Source organism: Salmo trutta, chromosome 12, assembly GCF_901001165.1.
Source record: "Salmo trutta chromosome 12, fSalTru1.1, whole genome shotgun sequence".
NCBI lineage: Eukaryota > Metazoa > Chordata > Actinopteri > Salmoniformes > Salmonidae > Salmo > Salmo trutta.
The window spans coordinates 50,132,481-50,155,405 of NC_042968.1; the positions used below are offsets into that span (position 1 = coordinate 50,132,481).

At 42.9% G+C, this 22,925-nt stretch overlaps 1 protein-coding gene across 1 annotated transcript in view; it reads right to left on the reverse strand.

Moving 5' to 3' along the window:
• LOC115203738 (netrin-G2) overlaps nt 1-22,925 on the reverse strand; it is a 147,858-nt gene that overhangs the window by 27,261 nt on the left and 97,672 nt on the right. Inside the window, exons 8-9 of the mRNA XM_029768685.1 lie at nt 14,490-14,621; nt 14,252-14,377 (exon numbers count right to left, since the gene is read on the reverse strand). Of these exons, the coding sequence (XP_029624545.1) occupies nt 14,252-14,377; nt 14,490-14,621 (258 nt within the window). The remainder of the gene's footprint in view (nt 1-14,251; nt 14,378-14,489; nt 14,622-22,925) is intronic.

A 22,925-nucleotide genomic window follows, 5' to 3' on the forward strand; every position in this document is an offset into this window, starting at 1 on the left:
CCTCATGATGCCATCTATTTTGTGAAATACATCAGTCCCTCCTGCAGCAAAGCAATCCCACAACATGATGCTGCCACCCCCGTGCTTCATGGTTGGGATGATGTTCTTCAGCTTGCAAGCCTCCCCCTTTTTCCTCCAAACATAACGATGGTCATTATGGCCAAACAGTTTCATCAGACCAGATGACATTTCTCCAAAAAGTACGATCTTTTGTCCACATGTGCAGTTGCAAACCGTAGTCTGGCTTTTTTATGGTGGTTTTGGAGCAGTGGCTTCTTCCTTGCTGAGCGGCCTTTCAGGTTATGTCGATATAGGACTCGTTTTACTGTAGATATAGATACTTTTGTACCTGTTTCCTCCAGCATCTTCACAAGGTCCTTTGCTGTTGTTCTGGGATTGATTTGCACTTTTCACACCAATGTATATTCATCTCTAGGAGACAGAACGCATCTCCTTCCTGAGCGGTATGACGGCTGCGTGGTCCCATGGTGTTTATACTTTTTACATTTACATTTACGTCATTTAGCAGACGCTCTTATCCAGAGCGACTGTACTATTGTTTGTACAGATGAACATGGTACCTTCAGGCATTTGGAAATTGCTCCCAAGGATGAACCAGACTTGAGGAGGTCTACAATTATTTTCTGGAGGTTTTGGCTGATTTCTTTAGATTTTCCCATGACGTCAAACAAAGAGACACTGCGTTTGAAATACATCCACAGGTACACCTCCAATTGACTGAAAGGATGTCAATTAGCTTCTAAAGCTTCATCATTAACGGGAATTTTCCAAGCTGTTTAAAGGCACAGTCAACTTAGTGAATGTGAACTTCTGACCCACTGGAATTGTGATACATTGAATTATAAGTGAAATAATCTGTCTGTAAACAATTGTTTGAAAAATGACTTGTGTCATGCACAAAGTAGATGTCCTAACCGACTTGCCAAAACTATAGTTTGTTAACAAGAAATTTGTGGAGTGGTTGAAAAACGAGTTTTAATGACTCCAACCTAAATGTATGTAAACTTCCAACTTCAACTGTAGATGATACACTACATGATCAAAAGTATGTGGACACCTGCTCGTCGAGCATCTTACTCCAAAATTATGGGCATTAATATGGAGTTGGCTTCCCCGTTCTGCTATAACAGCCTCCACTCTTCAGGGAAGGCTTTCCACTAGATGTTGTAACATTGATGCTGGGACTTCCTTCCATTCAGTCACAAGAGCAATAGCAAGGTCCGGAGCTCATTTTGGCCGATTAGGCCTGGGTCGCAGTCTCCATTCCAATTCATTTTAAAGGTGTTTGATTGGGTTGAGGTCAGGGCTCTGTGCAGGCCAATCAAGTTCTTCCACACCGATCTCAACAAACAATTTCTGTATGGACCTTGCTTAGTGTATTGGGGGCATTGTCATGCTGAAACAGAAAAAGGCCATCGCAAAACTGTTGTCACAAAGTTGGAAGCACAGAATCGTCTAGAATGTCATTGTATGCTGTAGCATTAAGATTCCCTTTCAATTGAACTAAGGGGCCTAGCCAGAACCATGATAAACAGCCCCAGACCATTTTCATCCTATCCTATCATCTACCTATATATATATAGTGTTTTTTGCAGGTAGCATAGGTAGCATTCTCCTGGCATCCGCCAAATCCAGATTTGTCAGTTGGACTGCCAGGATGGAGAAGTGTGATTCATCACTTCAGAGAACGCGTTTCCACTGCTCCAGAGTCCAATGGCGGCAAACTTTACACCAGCCAGCCGACGATTGGCATTGCGCACGTTGATCTTACGCTTGTGTGCGGCTGCTCGCCCATGGAAACCCATTTCATGAAGCTCCCGACAAACAGTTCTTGTGCTGATGTTACTTCCGGAGGCAGTTTGGAACTCAGTATTGAGTGTTGCAACCGAGGACAGACGATTTTTACATGCTATGCACTTCAGCACTCGCGGTCCTGTTCAGTGAGCTTGTGTGGTCTACCACTTCGTGACTGAGCCATTGTTGCTCCTAGACAATTCCACTTCAAACATATAAACACTTACAGTTGACCAGGGCCGCTCTAACAGGGCAGAAATTTGACTTGCTAGAAAGGTGGCATCCTATGACAGTGCCACGTTGAATGTCACTGAGCTCTTCAGTAAGGTCATTCTATTGCCAATGTTTGTCTATGGAGATTGCATGGCTGTGTGCTCGATTTTATACACCTGTCATCAACTGCCGTTTCTGAAATAGCCGAATCCCTTTGTTGATGTAGTGTATATTGGTATTATTTGCTGGGACTCCCATTGAACTTGAGATGTTCCATGAGTTCTTAGACAAGATGGCGCTAGCTCCTAGTCTTATTCCTTACATTATTCGTTCAGAACGTTTCTTGCATTATTCCCTACAGCTGAAAATAACTTTTGGATATTTGATCGGCGGTCACTCACCAGCATTTCGACCAAAAATGTGACTTACCTGAATTTGATCATACCCCACAAGGCAATTCCATTGAGACCAGGGGCTGCTCCAAGACGACATCGACAGAGAACAGGAATTTGGAGTGGGCTTTTATTCCGACTCAGGAGGCTTCCGCTTCCGAGTATATTACTCGCTAATGTTCTGTCCCTGAACAATAAAGTAGACGTGCTCAGGGCGAGGATCTCATTCCAGAAAGACCTCAGGGACTGTAACATGCTCTATTTCAAGGAATCATGGCTCTCTCTGGATATACTGTCCCCGTCCATTACAGTCAGCAGGGTTCTCCGTACATCGCGCGGACAGGACGAAAGAACTCCCTGGGAAAAAGAAAGGCGGAGGTGTATGTTTCATGATTAACTCATGGTGTGATTGTGGTAACGAACAGAAACTCAAATATTTTTGTTCTCCCGATCTGGAAAAGCTCACCATCAAATGCTGTCCGCATTACCTCCTGAGATAATTATCTTCGGTAATCGTCACGACTGTGTATATTCCCCCTCAAGATGACACCATGATGGCTCTCAAGGAACTACAATGACTGAGGAAAACCGCAAATCTGAGGAAAACGCTACCGAAGGTTTGTCAACATATCTCCTGCGCTACTCTCTCATCAAGAACTATTGACCATTACTATTCCCCCTTCCAGGACGGCCACAAGGCCCTCCCCCGCCCTCCCTTCAGCAAACCAGATCATGCCTCCATTCTGCTCTTCCCCTCCTATAGGCAGAAACTTAAGCAGGAAGTACCTGTGGTAAGGACTGTTCAACATTGGTCTGACCAATCGGAATCTATGCGTCAAGATTGTTTTGATCATGCGGATTGGGATATCTTCCGGGTTGCCTCTGAGATTAGCATTGACGTACACACTGACTTGGTGACTGAGTTCATCAGGAAGTGCATAGAGGATGTTGCACAAAGTGGAGTGTTAATTCAACAGCTCAGACACGAGACGTATGTATCAGAGACTCCAGACAATCACAGATAATGAAGCGAAAACCAGCCATGTCGCAGACACCGACACCTTGCTCTCAGACAAGCTAAACACCTTCTTCGCCCACTTCGAGGAAAACACTGTGCCGCTGACACGGGCTAACACCGCTCACGAGGACTGTGAGCTCTTGTTCTCTGTGGCCGACACGAGTAAGACATTTAAGTCTGTTAACCCTTGCCAGGCTGACGGGCCAGCCGGCATCCCAAGCCATGTTCTCGGAGCATGTGGAGTGTTTACGGACATATTCAATCTCTCCCTATTCCAGTATGTTCTTCCAAATTGCTTCAAGATGCCCACCATTGTTCCAATACCCAAGAAAGCGAAGGTAACTGAACATGAAATGCATTGAGAGGCTAGTTAAGGAACATATGACCTCCATCTTACCTGACACCCTAGACTCACTACAATTTGCATACCGCCCCAACAGATCCATGGATGACGCAATCGTCATCGCACTACACACTGCCCTATCTGGACAAGAGGAATACCTATGTAAGAATGCTGTTCATTGACTACAGCTCAGCCTTCAACATCGTAGTGCCCTCCAAGCTAATCACTAAGCTCAGGGCCCTGGGTCTGAACCCCGCCCTGTGCAACTGGTTCCTAGACTTCCTGATGGCCGACCCCAGGTGATGAAGGTAGGCAACAACACCTTTGTTACGCTGCTTTTTAACACGGGGCCCCTACAAAGGGGTGACTCGACCAAATTAATTCTAATTGAAAGCAAGTCTAAAAAGCGGTAGATCTGTTCTATGTGTGCTATTTCTATGCTTCCCATTCTTAAGTTTAGTTCTTACTTTCAGTTTTGTACACCAACTTCAAACAGCTGAAAATACAATATTTTTGGTTATGGAAAATATATTTCACAGCGGTTTAGATGGTAGAATGATTCTCTACACAATGACTGCTTGTTTTGTCATGTAAACTGAAATTAGGCAAACTATTTGAACGCTAGCGACCAGGAAATAGTGGAGCGATTTCTGCATATTGCAGGTTTAAGTGGAATGATAATCTTACACTGAACATAAATACAAGCGCAACATGTAAAGTGTTGGTTCCATGTTTCATGAGCTGAAATAAAAGATCGCAGAAATTTTACATACGCACAAAAAGCTTATTTCTCTCAAACTTTGTGCACAACTTTTTTTTTTACATCCCTGTTAGTGAACATTTCTCCTTTGCCAAAATAATCCGTCCACCTGATAGGTGTGGCATATCAAGAAGCTGATTAAACAGTATGATCAATACACGGATGCACCTTGTGCTGGGGACAACAAAAGGCCACTCTAAAATGTGCAGTTTTGCCACACAATACAATGCTACAGATGTCTCATGTTTTGAAGGAGCGTGCAATTGGCATGCCAACTGCAGGAATGTCCACCAGGGCTGTTGCTAGATAATTTAATGTTGATTTCTCATCTATAAATTTGGCAGTATGTCCAACCGTCCTGACAACCACAGACCATGTGTATGGTGTCAAGTGGGTGAGCTGTTTGATGATGTCAACTTTGTGTGCCCCATGGTGGCAGTGGGGTTATGGTATGGGTAGGCATAAAGTACAAACAACGAACACAATTGCATTTTATCGATGGCAATTTAAATGCACAGAGATACCGTGACAAGATTCTGAGGCCCATTGCTGTGCCATTCATCCGCCGCCATCACCTCAAATTTCAGCATGATAATGCACTACCCCATGTCTCAAGGATCTGAACACAATTCCTGGAAACTGAAAATGACCTAGTTCTTCCATGGCCTGCATACTCACCAGACATGTCAACCATTGAGCATGTTTGGGATGCTCTGTATCGACGTGTACGACAGTGTGTTCCAGTACCCACCAATATCCAGCAATTTTGCAAAGCCATTGAAGAGGAGTTGCATTCCACAAGCCACAATCAACAGCCTGATCAACTCTATGCGATGGAGATGTGTCGCGCTGCATAAGGCATATTGTGGTCACGCCAGATACTGACTAGTTTTCTGTTCCACGGCCCTCCTTTTTTTTAAAGGTATCAGTGACCAACAGATGCATATCTTTATTCCCAGTAATGTTTAATCCATAGATTAGGGCCTAATTTATTTATTTTAATTGACTGATTTCCTTATATGATCTGTTACTCAGTCAAATCTTTGAAATTGTTGCATGTTGCATTTATATTTTTGTTCATTATAGTTTCACCATGGACTTTGATTACTCTAGTGTCAGCTTCTTTGACATTGAGATCACCAAAGGAAATTACACACTCGTCACCAATCTATACAGGAAGCCCTTAGATCGAAACACGCTTCCAAGAAGTGATAGTTTCCAACCCATTCCTCTGAAGAAAAGCCTCCAGATCAGTCAGTTTAAATGTGTCCTCAGAATCTGTAGCACTGATGCTGCTTTCTCCCAACAAAGCAGTCTTGATTAACAGATTCCATGAGAAAGGTTATCCTGAGGAGTGCCTACAATCAGTTGCGGAGTGCATCATGGATACTAGCCAATTGGATAGTGTGAAACCCTCTGTGCGCAAAATGACTGACCCTAGAATACAATGTATTGTGGAATATTCTCCTCTGGGAAATGCCATGCAAGAGGCAATTAAAAATATTGGCATATTGTCAGTTCAGACCCTAGATGCTCCACTATCTTTGAAGAACCACCAAGAGTCGTGTTTTAAAGGCCACAAAATCTCAGAGACATGTTAGTGAAAGCGGACGTCCCACCCCCACATCCAGCGAGACCCTTTCTCAGTGATACTCCGGATAAGAGTTGTGTAGGGTGAATTCGGAAAGAGTGGGACCTCATATAAACTGGGACAGCTTAATCCTGACCCATTTATTTATTGGTTTGACAAGAGAAAAATCTAAACTATTGTTATTAATCCCTTGTAGATAAACCACATCATCAAAATCACATCCCTTCATTGGTGTGACATCATAGAGGAGGACAGAGCAAGCTTCAAACAGGAACATCATTCCGCAAAGCACATGGTAAGATCATAGCTTTCTTTCTGTTTTGATGTAGGGTAGGTAGCATAAATGTAACCACATGTAACATATGGATGTGCATTAATATACGTATTGAAAATCCCAATGCAAAGTTACACCTTACTATTGTATTTTTGGAGTTATTACAAAAAAACGATCAGAATTCCAAAGAATGACGGAAAATGTTTTTCCGGGGTATGATGTAATGTGGAGGTCCCGGCAAGCCAGCCTATTCCCTATAATGTAAACACCAACAGAAATAACTTCAAATATATAACTTCAAATTAAACCAAATTGTTTGCACTCATCACTACTGATTTCAGTCAACTTACTAACAAATACTTTATGTATTTCTTGTTAGAAATCAACATGCAAGGTTTCTAGCCAACTAGCCTACTAACATTAGCCCTACCAGCCTGCTAACGTTACATTAGCACTGAATGAATCAGTCAGTTGCTATCAACACCTAGCTTATGACATTAAAGTAAACCAAAGATTTGGAAATACATAACGCCATCTAACCAAATATCAAAGAATGATAGCTATACGTAGTTATATTAGCCAGCAAGCTAATGTTAGCTATTAGCCTAGCCAGTGCAGCCAACCAGCATGGCTATGGTTGGCATGCTAGAGCCCAACTACTGGAGACATAACTGCAGATCAACATAACTGCAGATCAAAAGAGCAGAGACTTGCAAATTGATGGCTGGGGACCATCCAATGGTAAGATTTAGGGAAAATCCTATCGCTATAGCGAGAAAAATCCAAAATAAATAGATTCCAGTTGTCAGTCAGCGAGCGTGCTAGCACTAAGCCAAGGTGGGAAAAGTTACAAAACTCCCGTAGCCTACTTCACATAGAACATGCCGAAAAGTTTACAAAACAAAAAGGAGAGCAGACGAGGTACCACCGCTACGCAATTAGAGTAAGCAGGTATGATTTTTTCTTTCATTTTGAGCCCATGGCAAGAAGGCACCAGAGCCTGCAGTGCTAACGAGTTTCCACTAAACAACACAGCCATAAAGTCTGTAAAGAGCATGCAGTTTGGCTAATGTTAGCCAGCTTGAGCTAGCTACCGAGCTAGCATACAAACTCAGTATCTCATATCAAATCAAATGTATTTGTCACATGCGCCGAATACAACAGCTGTATACCTTACCGTGAAATGCTTATGTATAAGCCCTTAACCAACAATGAAGATCAAGAAATAGAGTTAAGAAAATATTTACTAAATAAACTAAAGTGAAACCCCCCCCAAATCAAAAAGTAACACAAGAAAATTACATAACAATAACGAGGCTATATACAGGGGGTAACGGTACCAAGTCAATGTGCGGGGGTACAGGTTTGTCGAGGTCATTTGTAAAGTGACTATGCATAGATAATAAACAACGAGTAGTAGCAGTTTAAAAATAAGGGGGGGGGAGTGTCAATGTAATGTAAATAGTGTGGGTGGCCATTTGATTCACTGTTCAGCAGTCTTATGGTTTGGGGGTAGAAGCTATTGGTCCTAGACTTGGCGCTCCGGTACCGCTTGCCGTGCAGTAGCAGAGAGAACAGTCTATGACTTGGGTGACTGCAGTCTTGGACACTTTTTGGGGCCTTGCTCTGACACCACCTAGTATATAGGTCCTGGATGTTAGGAAGCTTGAACCCAGTGATGTACTGGGACGTACGCACTACGTTCTGTAGCGCCTTATGGTCAGATGCTGAGCAGTTGCCAAACCAGGCGGTAATGCAACTGGTCAGGATGCTCTCGATGGTGCAGCTGTAGAACTTTTTGAGGATCTGAGGACCCATACCAAATCTTTGGTGAACTTGAAATTCTCGACCCGCTTCACTTCAGCCCCGTTGATGTTAATGGGGCCTGTTCGGCCCTCCTTTTCCTATAGTCCACATTCAGCTCCTTTGTCTTGCTTACATTGAGGGAGAGGTTGTTGTCCTGGTAACACAATGCCAGGTCTGACCTCCTCCCGGTCAGGGAGAAGATGAAAATGTCAGTGAAGACACTTGCCAGTTGGTCCGCACATGCTTTGAGTACACGTCCTGGTAATCCGTCTGGCCCCGTTGCTTTGTGAATGTTGACATGTTTAAAGGTCTTGCTGTCACGACTTCCACCGAAGGTGGCTCCTCTCCCTGTTCGGGCGGTGCTCGGTGGTCGTCGTCGCCGGCCTACTAGCTGCCACCGATCCATTTTTCCTTTTCGTTTGTGTCTGTCTGTATTGTTTACACCTGTGTCTTATTAGTTGATTTCGGTGGGTATATTTACCTCCGCTTTCTGCTAGTCTTTGTGCGTGATTGTTTTCTGTGGTTACGTCGTTAGGGGTGCGTGTCTGCACCATGGGTTTTTTTTTTCCTACGGTAGTTGTGCCGTTTGAATGAGTTTAGGAGTAGAGGTTTCTCCTCCGTGTGTAACGTTTTTTTCCCTGTGTGTGTGGCGATCTCGTTTGGGTGTGTTTTCTGTCCCATGTTGATATTGTTTTAGGACTGCTCAATAAACTATTTTGCCACTGGGACTTCCTTGCTCTTCTGCTCCTGATTCCTGCACCTCCCTCCTTTAGGAGGCATGTAACACTTGCTCACATTGGCTATGGAGAGCCTGATCACACAGTCTTCTGGAACAGCTGGTGCTCTCATGCATGCTTCAGTGTTGCTTGCCTCGAAGCAATCATAAAAGGAATTTAGTTCGTCTGATAGGCTTGCGTCACTGGGTAGCTCGCGGCTGGGTTTCCCTTTGTAGTCCGTAATATTCTTCAAGCCCTGCCACATCCGACTAGCATCAGAGCCGGTGTAGTAGGATTCAATCTTAGTCCTGTATTTACGCTTTGCCTGTTTGATGGTTCGTCTGAGGGCATAGCTGGATTTCTTACAAGCGTCCGGATTAGTGTCCCGTTCCTTGAAAGCGGCAGCTCTAGCCTTTAGCTCGGTGTGGATGTTGCCTGTAATCCAGGGCTTCTGGTTGGGAAATGTACATATGGTCTTTGTGGGGAAGATGTCGTCGATGCACTTATTGATGAAGCTGGTGACTAAGGTGGTATACTCCTCAATGCCATTGGATGAATCCCGGAACATATTCCAGTCTGTGCAAGCAAAACAGTCCTGTAGCGTAGCATCCGCGTCATCTCACCACTTCCGTATTGAGCAAGTCACTGGTACTTCCTGCTTTAGTTTTTGCTTGTAAGCAGGTATTAGGAGGATATAATTATGGTCAGATTTGCCAAATGGAGGGTGGGGGAGAGCTTTGTGTGTGGAGTAAAGGTGGTCTAGAGTTTTTTTTCCTCTGGTTGCACATTCTGGCAGAAATTAGGTAAAACAGATTTAAGTTTGCATGCATTAAAGTCCACAGCCACTAGGAACGCCGCTTCTGGATGAGCATTTTCTTGTTTGCTTATGGCCTTATACAGCTGGTTGAGTGTGGTCTTAGTGCCGGCATCGGTTTGTGGTGGGAAATAGAGGCTCTCTTGGTAGATAGTGTGGTCTACAGCTTATCATGAGGTATTCTACCTTAGGCGAGCAATACCTCGAGACTTCTTTAATATTAGATATTGCGCACCAGCAGTTATTGACAAATAGACACACACCCCCGCCCCTCGTCTTACCAGACATAGCTGCTCTGTCCTGACGAAAAACAGAGAAGCCGGCCAGTTCTATATTGTGTCGTTGTTCAGCCACAACTCTGTGTATCAGATTTCAGGTAAGACCCAAGTGCAGACTGTGTTGATGTAACAATGTTTATTGCAACAACAGGGGCAGGAAAACAACAGGTCAAGGCAGGGGGTTGATAATCCAGAGTAGTGGGGCCAAGGCACAGGATGGCAAGCAGGCTCTGAGTCAGGACAGGCAAGGGTCAAAACCAGGAGGATGAGAGAAAGAGAGACTGGGGGAAAGCAGGAGCTGAGACAAAATGCTGGTTGACTTGATCAAACAAGACGAACTGGCACAGACAGACAGAAAACACAGGTATAAATACCCAGGGGATAAGTGGGGAAGATGGGCGACACATGGAGGGTGTGGAGACAAGCACAGGTGAAACAGATCAGGGCGTGACACTGTGAAACATAAGATATTACAGTTTATAATGTCCCGTTGGTAGGATAGTCTTAATCGTAGATCGTCCAGTTTGTTTTCCAATGATTGCACGTTGGCCAATAATACAGAGGCAAGAGGTGGTTTACCTACACGTCAGCAAATTCTTACAAGGCACCTTTTTCTTCCGTCTTTTCTTCACGCCGATGATGGGGATTTGGGCCTTGTCTTGACAAAGCAGTATATCCTTCACGTCGGACTCATTAGAGACAAAATCTTTGTCTAGTTCGAGGTGAGTAACCGCTGTTCTGATGTCCAGAAGCTCTTTTCGGTCATAAGAGATAGTAGCAGCAACATTATGTACAAAATGAGTTACAAGCAATGCAAAAAAAAGTTGATTAGGAGCCTGTAAAACAGCAGCCATCCCTCCGGCGCCATTATATAACGTTGAGAAATAGTGTATTGCGGGTAGTTCCAAAGATATCTGGAAATAAGTTAATATATATGTCAAAAATAAATAAACATAACTATGTTTGTAGTTATAGGTAACCAGATCGTGACAACTAAGTAAATAAGTCTTTGACCACACTGTGTTGTTACGTTGGTGAGTAAAAACTCATGCTTCCTACCCTTTTAAGGTTATAAAACTGTCATAAATAATGCACAGTGACAAATTGTGATGTAAATGTGCATACTATGTACTGCTGTATCACAATACAAAAAAAAGTATCCAATATTATGATAAAATGTTGTTATTCAGTAATTTTTTTTGTTGGCCCGCTTTACCAACCATATTTAGCTAAAGTAGGACAGCATGGAGTACAGTAGTTCTTCCTTTTTGAAGTTATGCCGCTACCGTTTGTGGTAGATTGTGGCAGATTGTGGTAAATTGCAACAATGGCTAACAATTAAATAACGTGCCATATAATTGTAGCTAAAGAGGGACAGTCTTATAGGCTTTTCCAATGAAGGAAAGCGATCCAATTTACATTAGGGACCACCTGTACTTAGGTTATGCAGGGCTCTCTGGTTCTTGTAGTACTATATCCTTGCAGTAATGTTATTAGTACTGTTATTTGAGTGAATTCAGAAATAGTGGGACACATTTTGCAGGTCAATCAATCAATCAAATGTATTTATAAAGCCCTTTTAACATCAGCCGATGTCACAAAGTGCTGTACAGAAACCCAGCCTAAAACCCTAAACAGCAAGCAATGCAGATGTAGAAGCACAGTGGCTAGGAAAAACTCACTAGAAAGGCCGGAACCCAGGAACAAACCTAGAGAGGAACCAGGCCAGTCCTCTTCTGGCTGTGCCGGGTGGAGATTATAACAGTCCATGGCCAAGATGTTCAAACGTTCATAGATGACCAGCAGGGTCCGTCTTCTGTAACCTCTTCAGACATCTATCTGACATATGATACATTTCTGAAATCGTCAGATGTTTCCTAATCACACAAATGTCAATTATATTGTAATTGGGGTATAATTAGGACTAGAATAATGGTGTCCCAGTTTATCTCACCTGCTATTCCAGTGTGCCAAAAGCAAACTGAAATATGGTCATGCCTCCTGTAAATATGATATCAACATTTGATATCAACGATATCAACATCTTGAGGATTTCAGAAATGTATCATGTGTTGGGCTAATATGTTGGATAGATGTCGAAAAAGGTCATAGAACACACAAAGTGTCCCACTTATTCAGAATTCACCCTATGTGGATTGTGCACTTGGGACAACTTTAATCACAAATGCCAGGTTTTTTACAACTCAGAGACTGGCAAAGAGACTGACAAAGAGAAACAAATTAAAGGCCACACTGCAACACCACAAATGTAATTGATTTGATCAACTGTCCATGCGGATTGGCGTATGTGGGAAACACATTCAGAGCACTTAAAACCAGAATCACATAACACAGGATTTGCTTAAGAAATAATGATATCAAAAGTTAAAAATTAAAAAATTAAACGTGAAAATGCCACGTAGAGGTGATACTCTCAATTTCCTCCTAAGACGAGAGTCCTTTTGGATATATCAAATTAAATTGTATTGGTTAGCAGATATTATTGCGAGTGTACCGAAATGCTTGTGCTTCAAGTTCCGACAGTACAGTAATATCTAACAAGTTATCTAACAATTCCACAACATTTGGGCGGCAGGTAGCCTAGTGGTTAGAGCATTGGACTAGTAACCGAAAGGTTGCAAGAGCAAATCCCCGAGCTGACAAGGTAAAAATCTGTTGTTCTGCCCTTGAACAAGGCAGTATACTGTTCCTTCAAGTCTGTATGTAGACAGCAGCCTCTCTGTGTTAGTGATGGCTGTTTAACAGTCTGACGGCCTTGAGATAAAAGCTATTTTCAGTCTTTCGGTCCCAGCTTTGATGCACCTGTACTGACCTCACCTTCTGGATGATAGCGGGGTGAACAGACAGTGGCTCAGGTGGTTGTTGTCCTTGATGATCTTTTTGGCCTTCCTGTGACAACGGATGCTGTAGGTGTCCTGGAGGGCAGGTAGTTTGCCCCTGGTGATGCGTTGTGCATATCCCACCACCCTCTGGAGAGCCCTGCTGTTGTGGGCGGTGCAGTTGCCGTACCATGCGGCCCAACAGGATGTTCTCAATTGTGCATCTGTAAAAGTTTGTGAGGGTTTTAGGTGACAAGCCAAATTTCTTCAGCTTCCTTCTTCACCACACTGTCTGTGTGGGTGGACCATTTCAGTTTGTCCGTGATGTGTACGGCGAGTAATATACAACTTTCCACCTTCTCCACTGCTGCCCCGTCGATGTGGATACGGGGGTGTTCCTTCTGCTGTTTTCTGAAGTCAACGATAATTTGTTCAACACTCTGTCTCCAAGAGGTCTAAATGTGGAACTAGATATAAAACGTTTTCTATAAAATGTGTTCTGCTCATAAGGGGATGCCTTTTCCCATTTTCCTTATATAATATTGTATACAAACTTATTAATGCATTTGTCTCACCTGTTTTTAACCTACTGCACATCAATATTACTTGACAAGAATAAACAAATCAAAATCTATATGTCGACTGTGTAATATTTATTTTGATGTTAATGTATCGTATTAATTTGACTAGATGCATTCAATGACCGGGTGTAGCCTACATGCCTCTATTCCAGAGGTTAATTAAGTAGGTGTGTTTCACAGTGGTGTATGACCTGATAAAGATCCAACTCAGATAGAAACATTGTCAAATCAAATCAAACTTTATTTGTCATATGCGCCGAATACAAAAAGTGTAGGCCTTACCGTGAAATGCTTACTTAGAAGCCCTTAATCAACAGTGCAGTTCAAGAAGAGTTAAGAAAATATTTACCAAATAAACAAAAGTAATAAATAATAAAAAGTGGCATCTGTTTGTTTTTGTGCATCTGATTAAGTCACCATGGGAGCATAGCAGAGTTGCGGACATTACTTTTGTCTTTGATACATTCTTTTGTCCTGTACCTGATAAGTTGGATGTGCATATTTTCAATTTTTTCTTATTTTTTTACACACAGAAAACAACACTAGAGTTTTACCATAAGGGTGGGTCCATGAGGATTTTCCACTGCACATAATTTGGCTATATTTCACCATAGTTACAGCTCAATTAGCAATCTAATATGAACCATGACAATAAAACAGACTCTTGATAGACCTAATTTATCAGCACTATTCTGTAGTTACCTTATAGTCAGTGTATTAGTCTGTCTATGAACAATGACACAGCTACAAGTACTTTACTTCTACTACACATTAACCTACTAGTACACACAGTGCACAATAGGCCTATACCTTCTTCAGTCTTTTCCTCTTTCTTCTCCATTCCCTCTTTCTCCTCCACTCCCTCCTTCTTTAGTCCTATCTTAGAGGGAGTATCACTCTTTGCATTGTCCTCTGCTTCAGCAGGTTTGGAGGTGACTGTGAACATTGAAAGATTTTGTCCTTTACAGTCCGAATATGCATGTCTCTCTACAAAACGCATTGTACTACAGAACTACAGTACCACATAATAGACCTACACCAACTATACCTTCTTCAGTCTCTTCCCCCCTCTCTTTCTCCTTCATCTCCTCTTCCTCACCCTCTTTTTCTGAGGGAATCTCAGTCTCTCCTGCATCTTCTGCCACGTCACTATTAGCATCTGTACAAAAAACATTGCAACCTCCAAAAGAAGTATGTGCAAAAAGATTGTTATTTTCAAAGAGCTCTAAAGGGTATCTAGCCTCTAAAATAGAAATGTGGGAAAAAAGTTGTAAATAGGGAACATTCTCCTTTAAAGATGGAATCCGCATGTGGGAAAACAGCGTCATGTTTTCCCTCTTGCGTGGAGAGGCTATACAGACAACGACTGGTGCCCAAAATTGATGACATACACTGCATTCGGAAAATATTCAGAACCCTTGACTTTTTCCACGTTTTTTTAAGTTGCAGCCTTATTCTACAAAGGATTGAATTGTTTCCCCCCTGATCTATCTACACACAATACCCCAAAATGACAAAGCAAAACAGGTTTTATAAATTTTTGCACATTTCTACTTATTTCTACATAAGTATTCAGACCCTTTGCTATGAGACTCGAAATTGAGCTCAGGTGCATCCTGTTTCCATTGATCATCCTTGAGATGTTTCTACATCTTGATAGGAGTCCACCTGTGGTAAATTCAATTGATTGAACATGATTTGGAAAGGCACACACCTGTCTGTATAAGGTCCTCCAGTTGACAGTGCAAGTCAGAGCAAAAACCAAACCATGAGGTCAAAGTAATTGTCCATGGAGCTCCGAGACAAGATTGTGTCGAAGCACCAAAAATATTCCTAGAGCTGGCCGCCTGGCCAAACTAAGCAATCGGGGGAGAAAGTCGCTACTTATGTAAATAAGGTATTTATGAAGGACAACCATCTTTGCAGCACTCCACCAATCACGCCTTTATGGCAGTGCCCAGATGGAAGCCAATCCTCAGTAAAAGGCACACGACAGCCCGCTTGGAGTTTGCCAAAAGGCACCTAAAGGACTCCGACCATGAGAAACAAGATTCTCTGGTCTGATGATACCAATATTAAACTCTTTGGACTGAATGCCAGCATCACGTCTGTAGAAAATATGGCACCATCCCTACGGTGAAGCATGGTGATGTCAGCATCATGCTGTGGGGATGTTTTTCAGTGGCAGGGACTGAGAGACTAGTCAGGATCGAGGGAAAGATGAACAGAGCAAAGTACAGAGAGATCTTAGATTAAAAAAAACTGTTCCAGAGAGCTCAAGACCTCAGACTGGGGCAAAGGTTCACCATCCAACAGGACAACAACCATAAGCACCCAGCCAAGACAATGCAGGAGTGGCTTTGGAACAAGTCTCTGAATGTCCTTGAGTGGACCAGCCAGAGACCAGACTTGAACCCGATCGAACATCTCTGGAGAGACCTGAAAATAGCAGTGCAGCGACGCTCCCCAGCCAACCAGACAGAGCTTAAGAGGATCTGCAGAGAAGAAGGAGACTCGAGGCTGTAATCGCTGCCAAATACAGTGTTGCAGTAAGATTATCTCAAGACAATTTGCTGATCCACAAAGCAACTATAAAAACATTGAAAATGCATCCAATCCTGTCATACATCACATCATGGTTTCACAAATGATTTGTTTATCCAACTGTTTGGTTATAATAACAGCATCTATATATATATATATATATATATATATATATACAGTTGAAGTCGGAAGTTTACATACACTTAGGTTGGAGTCATTAAAACTCGTTTTTCAACCACTCTACAAATTTCTTGTTAACAAACTATAGTTTTGGCAAGTCAGATTGGACATGTACTTTGTGCATGACTCAAGTCATTTTTCCAACAATTGTTTACAGACAGATTATTTCACTTATAATTCACCGTATCACAATTCCAGTGGGTCAGAAGTTTACATACACTAAATTGACTGTGCCTTTAAACAGCTTGGAAAATTCCAGAAATTATGTCATGGCTTTTGACGTTTCTGATAGGCTAATTGACATCATTTGAGTCAATTGGATGTGTACCTGTGGATGTATTTCAAGGCCTGCCTTCAAACTCAATGCCTCTTTGCTTGACCACATGGGAAAATCAAAAGAAATCAGCCAAGACCTCAGAAAAAAAATAGTAGATCTCCACAAGTCTGGTTCATCCTTGGGAGCAATTTCCAAATGCCTGAAGGTACCATGTTCATCTCTAAAAACAATAGTACTCAAGTATAAACACCATGGGACCATGCAGCCGTCATACCGCTCAGGAAGGAGACGCGTTCTGTCTCCTAGAGATGAATGTACTTTGGTGCAAAAAGTGCAAATCAATCCCAGAACAACAGCAAAGGACCTTGTGAAGATGCTGGAGGAAACAGGAACAAAAGTATCTATATCCACAGACCCAAGTTAAACAATTTAAAGGCAATGCTACCAAATACTAATTGAGTGTATGTAAACTTCTGACCCACTGGGAATGTGATGAAAGAAATAAAAGCTGAAATAAATCATTCTCTCTACTATTATTCTGACATTTCACATTCTTAAAATAAAGTGGTGATCCTAACTGACCTAAAACAGGACATTTTTACTTGGATTAAATGTCAGGAATTGTGAAAAACTGAGTTTAAATGTATTTGGCCAAGCTGTATGTAAACTTCTGACTTTAACTGTGTGTGTGTATGTATGTATGTATGTATGTATGTATGTATGTATGTATGTATGTATGTATGTATGTATGTATGTATGTATGTATGTATGTATGTATGTATATATACTGCTCCAAAAAATAAAGGGAACACTTAAACAACACATCCTAGATCTGAATGAAAGAAATAATCTTATTAAATACTTTTTTCTTTACATAGTTGAATGTGCTGAGAACAAAATCCACAAAAATAATCAATGGAAATCCAATTTATCAACCCATGGAGGTCTGGATTTGGAGTCACACTCAAAATTAAAGTGGAAAACCACACTACAGGCTGATCCAACTTTGATGTAATGTCCTTAAATCAAGTCAAAATGAGGCTCAGTAGTGTGTGTGGCCTCCACGTGCCTGTATCACCTCCCTACAACGCCTGGGCATGCTGCTGATGAGGTGGCGGATGGTCTCCTGAGGGATCTCCTCCCAGACCTGGACTAAAGCATCCGCCAACTCCTGGACAGTCTGTGGTGCAACGTGGCGTTGGTGGATGGAGCGAGACATGATGTCCCAGATGTGCTCAATTGGATTCAGGTCTGGGGAACGGGCGGGCCAGTCCATAGCATCAATGCCTTCCTCTTGCAGGAACTGCTGACACACTCCAGCCACATGAGGTCTAGCATTGTCTTGCATTAGGAGGAGCCCAGGGCCAACCGCACCAGCATATGGTCTCACAAGGGGTCTGAGGATCTCATCTCGGTACCTAATGGCAGTCAGGCTACCTCTGGCGAGCACATGGAGGGCTGTGCGGCCCCCCAAAGAAATGCCACCCCACACCATGACTGACCCACCGCCAAACCGGTCATGCTGGAGGATGTTGCAGGCAGCAGAACGTTCTCCACGGCGTCTCCAGACTCTGTCACCTCTGTCACGTGCTCAGTGTGAACCTGCTTTCATCTGTGAAGAGCACAGGGCGCCAGTGGCGAATTTGCCAATCTTGGTGTTCTCTGGCAAATGCCAAACGTCCTGCACGGTGTTGGGCTGTAAGCACAACCCCCACCTGTGGACGTCGGGCCCTCATACCACCCTCATGGAGTCTGTTTCTGACCATTTGAGCAGACACATGCACATTTGTGGCCTGCTGGAGGTCATTTTGCAGGGCTCTGGCAGTGCTCCTCCTTGCACAAAGGCGGAGGTAGCGGTCCTGCTGCTGGGTTGTTGCCCTCCTACGGCCTCCTCCACGTCTCCTGATGTACTGGCCTGTCTCCTGGTAGCGCCTCCATGCTCTGGACACTACGCTGACAGACACAGCAAACCTTCTTGCCACAGCTCGCATTGATGTGCCATCCTGGATGAGCTGCACTACCTGAGCCACTTGTGTGGGTTGTAGACTTTGTCTCATGCTACCACTAGAGTGAAAGCACCGCCAGCATTCAAAAGTGACCAAAACATCAGCCAGGAAGCATAGGAACTGAGAAGTGCAGAACCACTCCTTTATTGGGGGTGTCTTGCTAATTGCCTAGAATTTCCACCTGTTGTCTATTCCATTTGCACAACAGCATGTGACATTTATTGTCAATCAGTGTTGCTTCCTAAGTGGACAGTTTGATTTCACAGAAGTGTGATTGACTTGGAGTTACATTGTGTTGTTTAAGTGTTCCCTTTATTTTTTTGAGCAGTGTATATATATTTTTTGCCTATATAAATTAGCTAGCTAGCCCAAATAGAACTGTTAGCACTGTTTATTAAGATAGCTAGGTAGCTAGTTCATCTTGGACAATTTTAGATTAAATTTAACAGGGTGAGGTCTGGGTACATTTCATATATATGTTGACTGTCAAACAATATTCATATACAGTACATGACCAAAAGTATGTGGACATCTGCTCGTCGAACATCTCATTCCAAAATCATGGGAAATAATATGGAGTTGGTCCCCCCTTTGCTACTAAAACAGCCTCCACTCTTCTGGGAAGGTTTTCCACTAGATGTTGGAACATTACTGTGGGAACTTGCTTCCATTCAGCCTCAACATCATTAGTGAGGTCAGGCACTGATGTTGGGCAATTAGGCCTGGCTCGCAGTCTGTGATCCAATTCATACCAAAGGTGTTCGATTGGGTTGAGGTCAAGCAAGCAAGTCACGTTCTTCCACACCGATCTCAACAAACCATTTCTGTATGGACCTTGCTTTGTGCATGGGGGCATTGTCATGCTGAAACAGGAAAGGACCTTCCCAAACTGTAGCCACAATCTAGAATCATCTAGAATGTCATTGTATGCTGTAGCGTTAAGATTTCCCTTCACTGGAACAAAGGGGCCTCGCCCGAACCATGAAAAACAGCCACAGACCATAATTCTTCTTCCAACAAACTTTACTGTTGGCACTATGCATTCGGGCAGGTAGTGTTCTCCTGGCATCTGACAAACCCAGATTTTTCCATCGGACTACCAGATAGCGAAGCGTGATTTATCACTTCAGTGAACGCATTTCCACTGCTCCAGAGTCCAATGGCGGCGAGCTTCACACCACTTCAGTTGACGCTTGGGATTGTACATGGTGATCTTAGGCTTGTGTGTGGCTGCTTGGCCATGGAAACCCATTTAATGAAGCTCCCGACGAACAGTTCTTGTGATGACATTGCTTCCAGAGGCAGTTTGGAACTCGGGAGTGTTGCTAACGAGGACAGACAATTTTTATGCGCTAAGCGGTTCAGCATTCAGTGGTCCTATTCTGTGAGCTTGTGCTGCTCCTAGAATTTTCTACTTCACAATAACATCACTTACAATTGACTAGGGCAGCTCCAGCAGTGCAGACATTTCACAAACTGACTTGTTGGAAAGTTGGCATCCTATGACGGTGCCACGTTGAACGTCACTGAAGTCTTCAGTGTGGCCATTCTACTGCCAATGTTTGTCTATGGAGATTGCATTGCTGTGTGCTTGATTTTATACACCTGTCAGCAATGGGTGTGGCTGAATAGCCGAATCCACTAAATTGAAGAGGTGTCCACATACTTTTGTATATATAGTGTATCTTGACTATCAAGAAGTTTGTATGAATTTCCCGTTTGGCATGTCTCTTAATGTAATGACATGACTACTGCGTCAGTGTTTGGGACAACCATTCCCCCAAATACTGGCTGAAGACCTAGCTGGCCAATAACTAGCTAACACCAGACACAAGTTTATTTGCCTTTGATGAATAGGGGAAACCTCTTATTATACTGGCTGAAGACCTAGCTGGCCAATAACTAGCTAACACCAGACACAAGTTTATTTGCCTTTGATGAATAGGGGAAACCTCTTATTATACTGGCTGAAGACCTAGCTGGCCAATAACTAGCTAACACCAGACACAAGTATATTTGCCTTTGATGAATAGGGGAAACCTCTTATTATATTTGCTGACACGCTGCAGTCAAATTTTGGCACCAGTAGACTAGCTACCAAGCTATGTAAACCACGCCCTTCTGCGATGTTGGTTACAAGACTGTACTTATGTATTAAAATTAGGCTTTTTGTGATGTCACAAAAATCCCTGAATAATCCTGCCTCCATCCAGCCTCCTGCATCCAAGTGTTTGACATGGGGAGGGGACCAGTAACTTTATGATCAAACTTGATCAATGTAGAAGCAACAGTAATTTTTCATACTTTTGAGATAGATAAATTTCCCATTGCTGAGATAAACTACTTTACTTTATCTAGTTTCATCCAAATATCATCTAATTGAATGAAAAACATGATTTTGACTGTTCGGGACCTTTAAGATGACCAGGCTATTGACCATTCAATGACCACATATTGATTATGCAGCACTATTGGGTGTATCAGTGCCATAGAAATACAATCTATTCTATGTATGGTTCCAGGTGTACCCTAGAAGTAGTCTCTATCAACAGCCAGGTGACATGAGAGTCTGCCATAGAGAGCCATTGCCTATCTATACATAGGTATGGCCTTTTCTGTGACGGAGACACATAAGAGCCCGCTATTCATCTATATGGAGCTTACCTAGATGATCATTTAGCTTACACGCTCCCTGAGGATTTTCCTCCCAGGCGGTCACCCCTCCACGCCAACTGATCCTAGTATAGATCGTGCTGCTGAGCCGCAGAGAGAGGGGACACTGGCAGCTGTTCCCAGAGCACCCTGTCCCCTCGTCCCGCTTTAAACAGCTGGCTCCCAGCCATCATACCTCATCAACGTGACCCCGCCCCCATCCCCCTCATGTCTGAGTCTTGCGATTTTCCCTCTTCCCATTCTCCATACGGGATAGGTAGCGATTGGTTAACACCTCCTCATACATGCATGCACACATGCGTAAACACAACACACACGTATGCATGTACACAGGGATACCACAGAGAGGACCCACTGGGTACAGACATCATATCGTTGTCTAATTTTGGTTTACATTTGGTTGACTTGTCAACTAATGTTAATTCAACATGAAATCAACAAAAAAATGTCACCATATCATTGGATTTAGGTTAAAAGTTGGGTGAAAAAAATGCAAAATTCCCATACGTTGATGACTTTTTTCAAATCAAATCAGTTTTCCATGTTTTCCAATCAGCTTTCCAATTCGTTTTCCACAGTACATCTTTCCAATCAGTTTTCCAATCAGTTTTCCACAGTACATCTTTTCAATCAGTTTTCCACAGTACATCTTTCCAATCAGTTTTCCACAGTACATCTTTCCAATCAGCTTTCCAATCAGTTTTCCACAGTACATCTTTCCAATTAGTTTTCCACAGTACATCTTTCCAATCAGCTTTCCAATCAGTTTTCCAATCAGCTTTCCATGTTTTCCAATCAGTTTTCCAATTAGTTTTCCACAGTACATCTTTCCAATCAGCTTTCCAATTAATTTTCCACAGTACATCTTTCCAATCAGCTTTCCAATCAGTTTTCCACAGTACATCTTTCCAATCAGTTTTCCAATCAGTTTTCCACAGTACATCTTTCCAATCAGTTTTCCAATCAGTTTTCCACAGTACATCTTTCCAATCAGTTTTCCACAGTACATCTTTTCAATCAGTTTTCCAATCAGTTTTCCACAGTACATTTTTTTGTTGAAATGACATGGAAACATCATTGATTCAACCAGTTTTTGCCCAGTGGGGACAAACACACACACACACTGAAAGAGAGTGCCACCAAATGGTGGTGGACTCCGAAAGATGCCAGTTTCGATTATAGGTGCAACTGTCCCAGAGTCCCGGTAAGAGGACTGAATAACCAGCAGGGGACAGGGATACAACTCACACTTTACTGCCACACCGAACAGACAGGCACACACACACAGCAAACAAGAATAGAAGGAAACAGGTGTACTTGATAGTGTAAGTGATCGTTTTAAGTTCAGTGACGCACTAAAGGAAGTCCAGAGGAAGTCCAGAGGCAGGATTGTCCATGTGGAAAAAGTCCAGATCTGAGTTGAGGTGAAGGACAGGAGTTTATAGAGGTTGTTTCAATCTGCCATCCTGGAAACAACTAAAGAGTTCAAGGGCAGACTGGGGTCTCCAACCCCAGGCTGGGCCACTGGTTTGCTGACCAGGTCAGCTGACTCTGTTCTCTGGCAACCTTGTCCCTAATGCATAGGTGTGAAGTGGCCTTCTGCAACAGGTCACACACACACACACACACACACACACACACACACACACACACACACACACACACACACACACACACACACACACACACACACACACACACACACACACACACACACACACACACCTCCCTATGGGGTGGGTGGGCTGATCTCTCAGGGACACTGAAGTTTCACTGGCTGATCTAGCAAAACAGAGAGCATAAA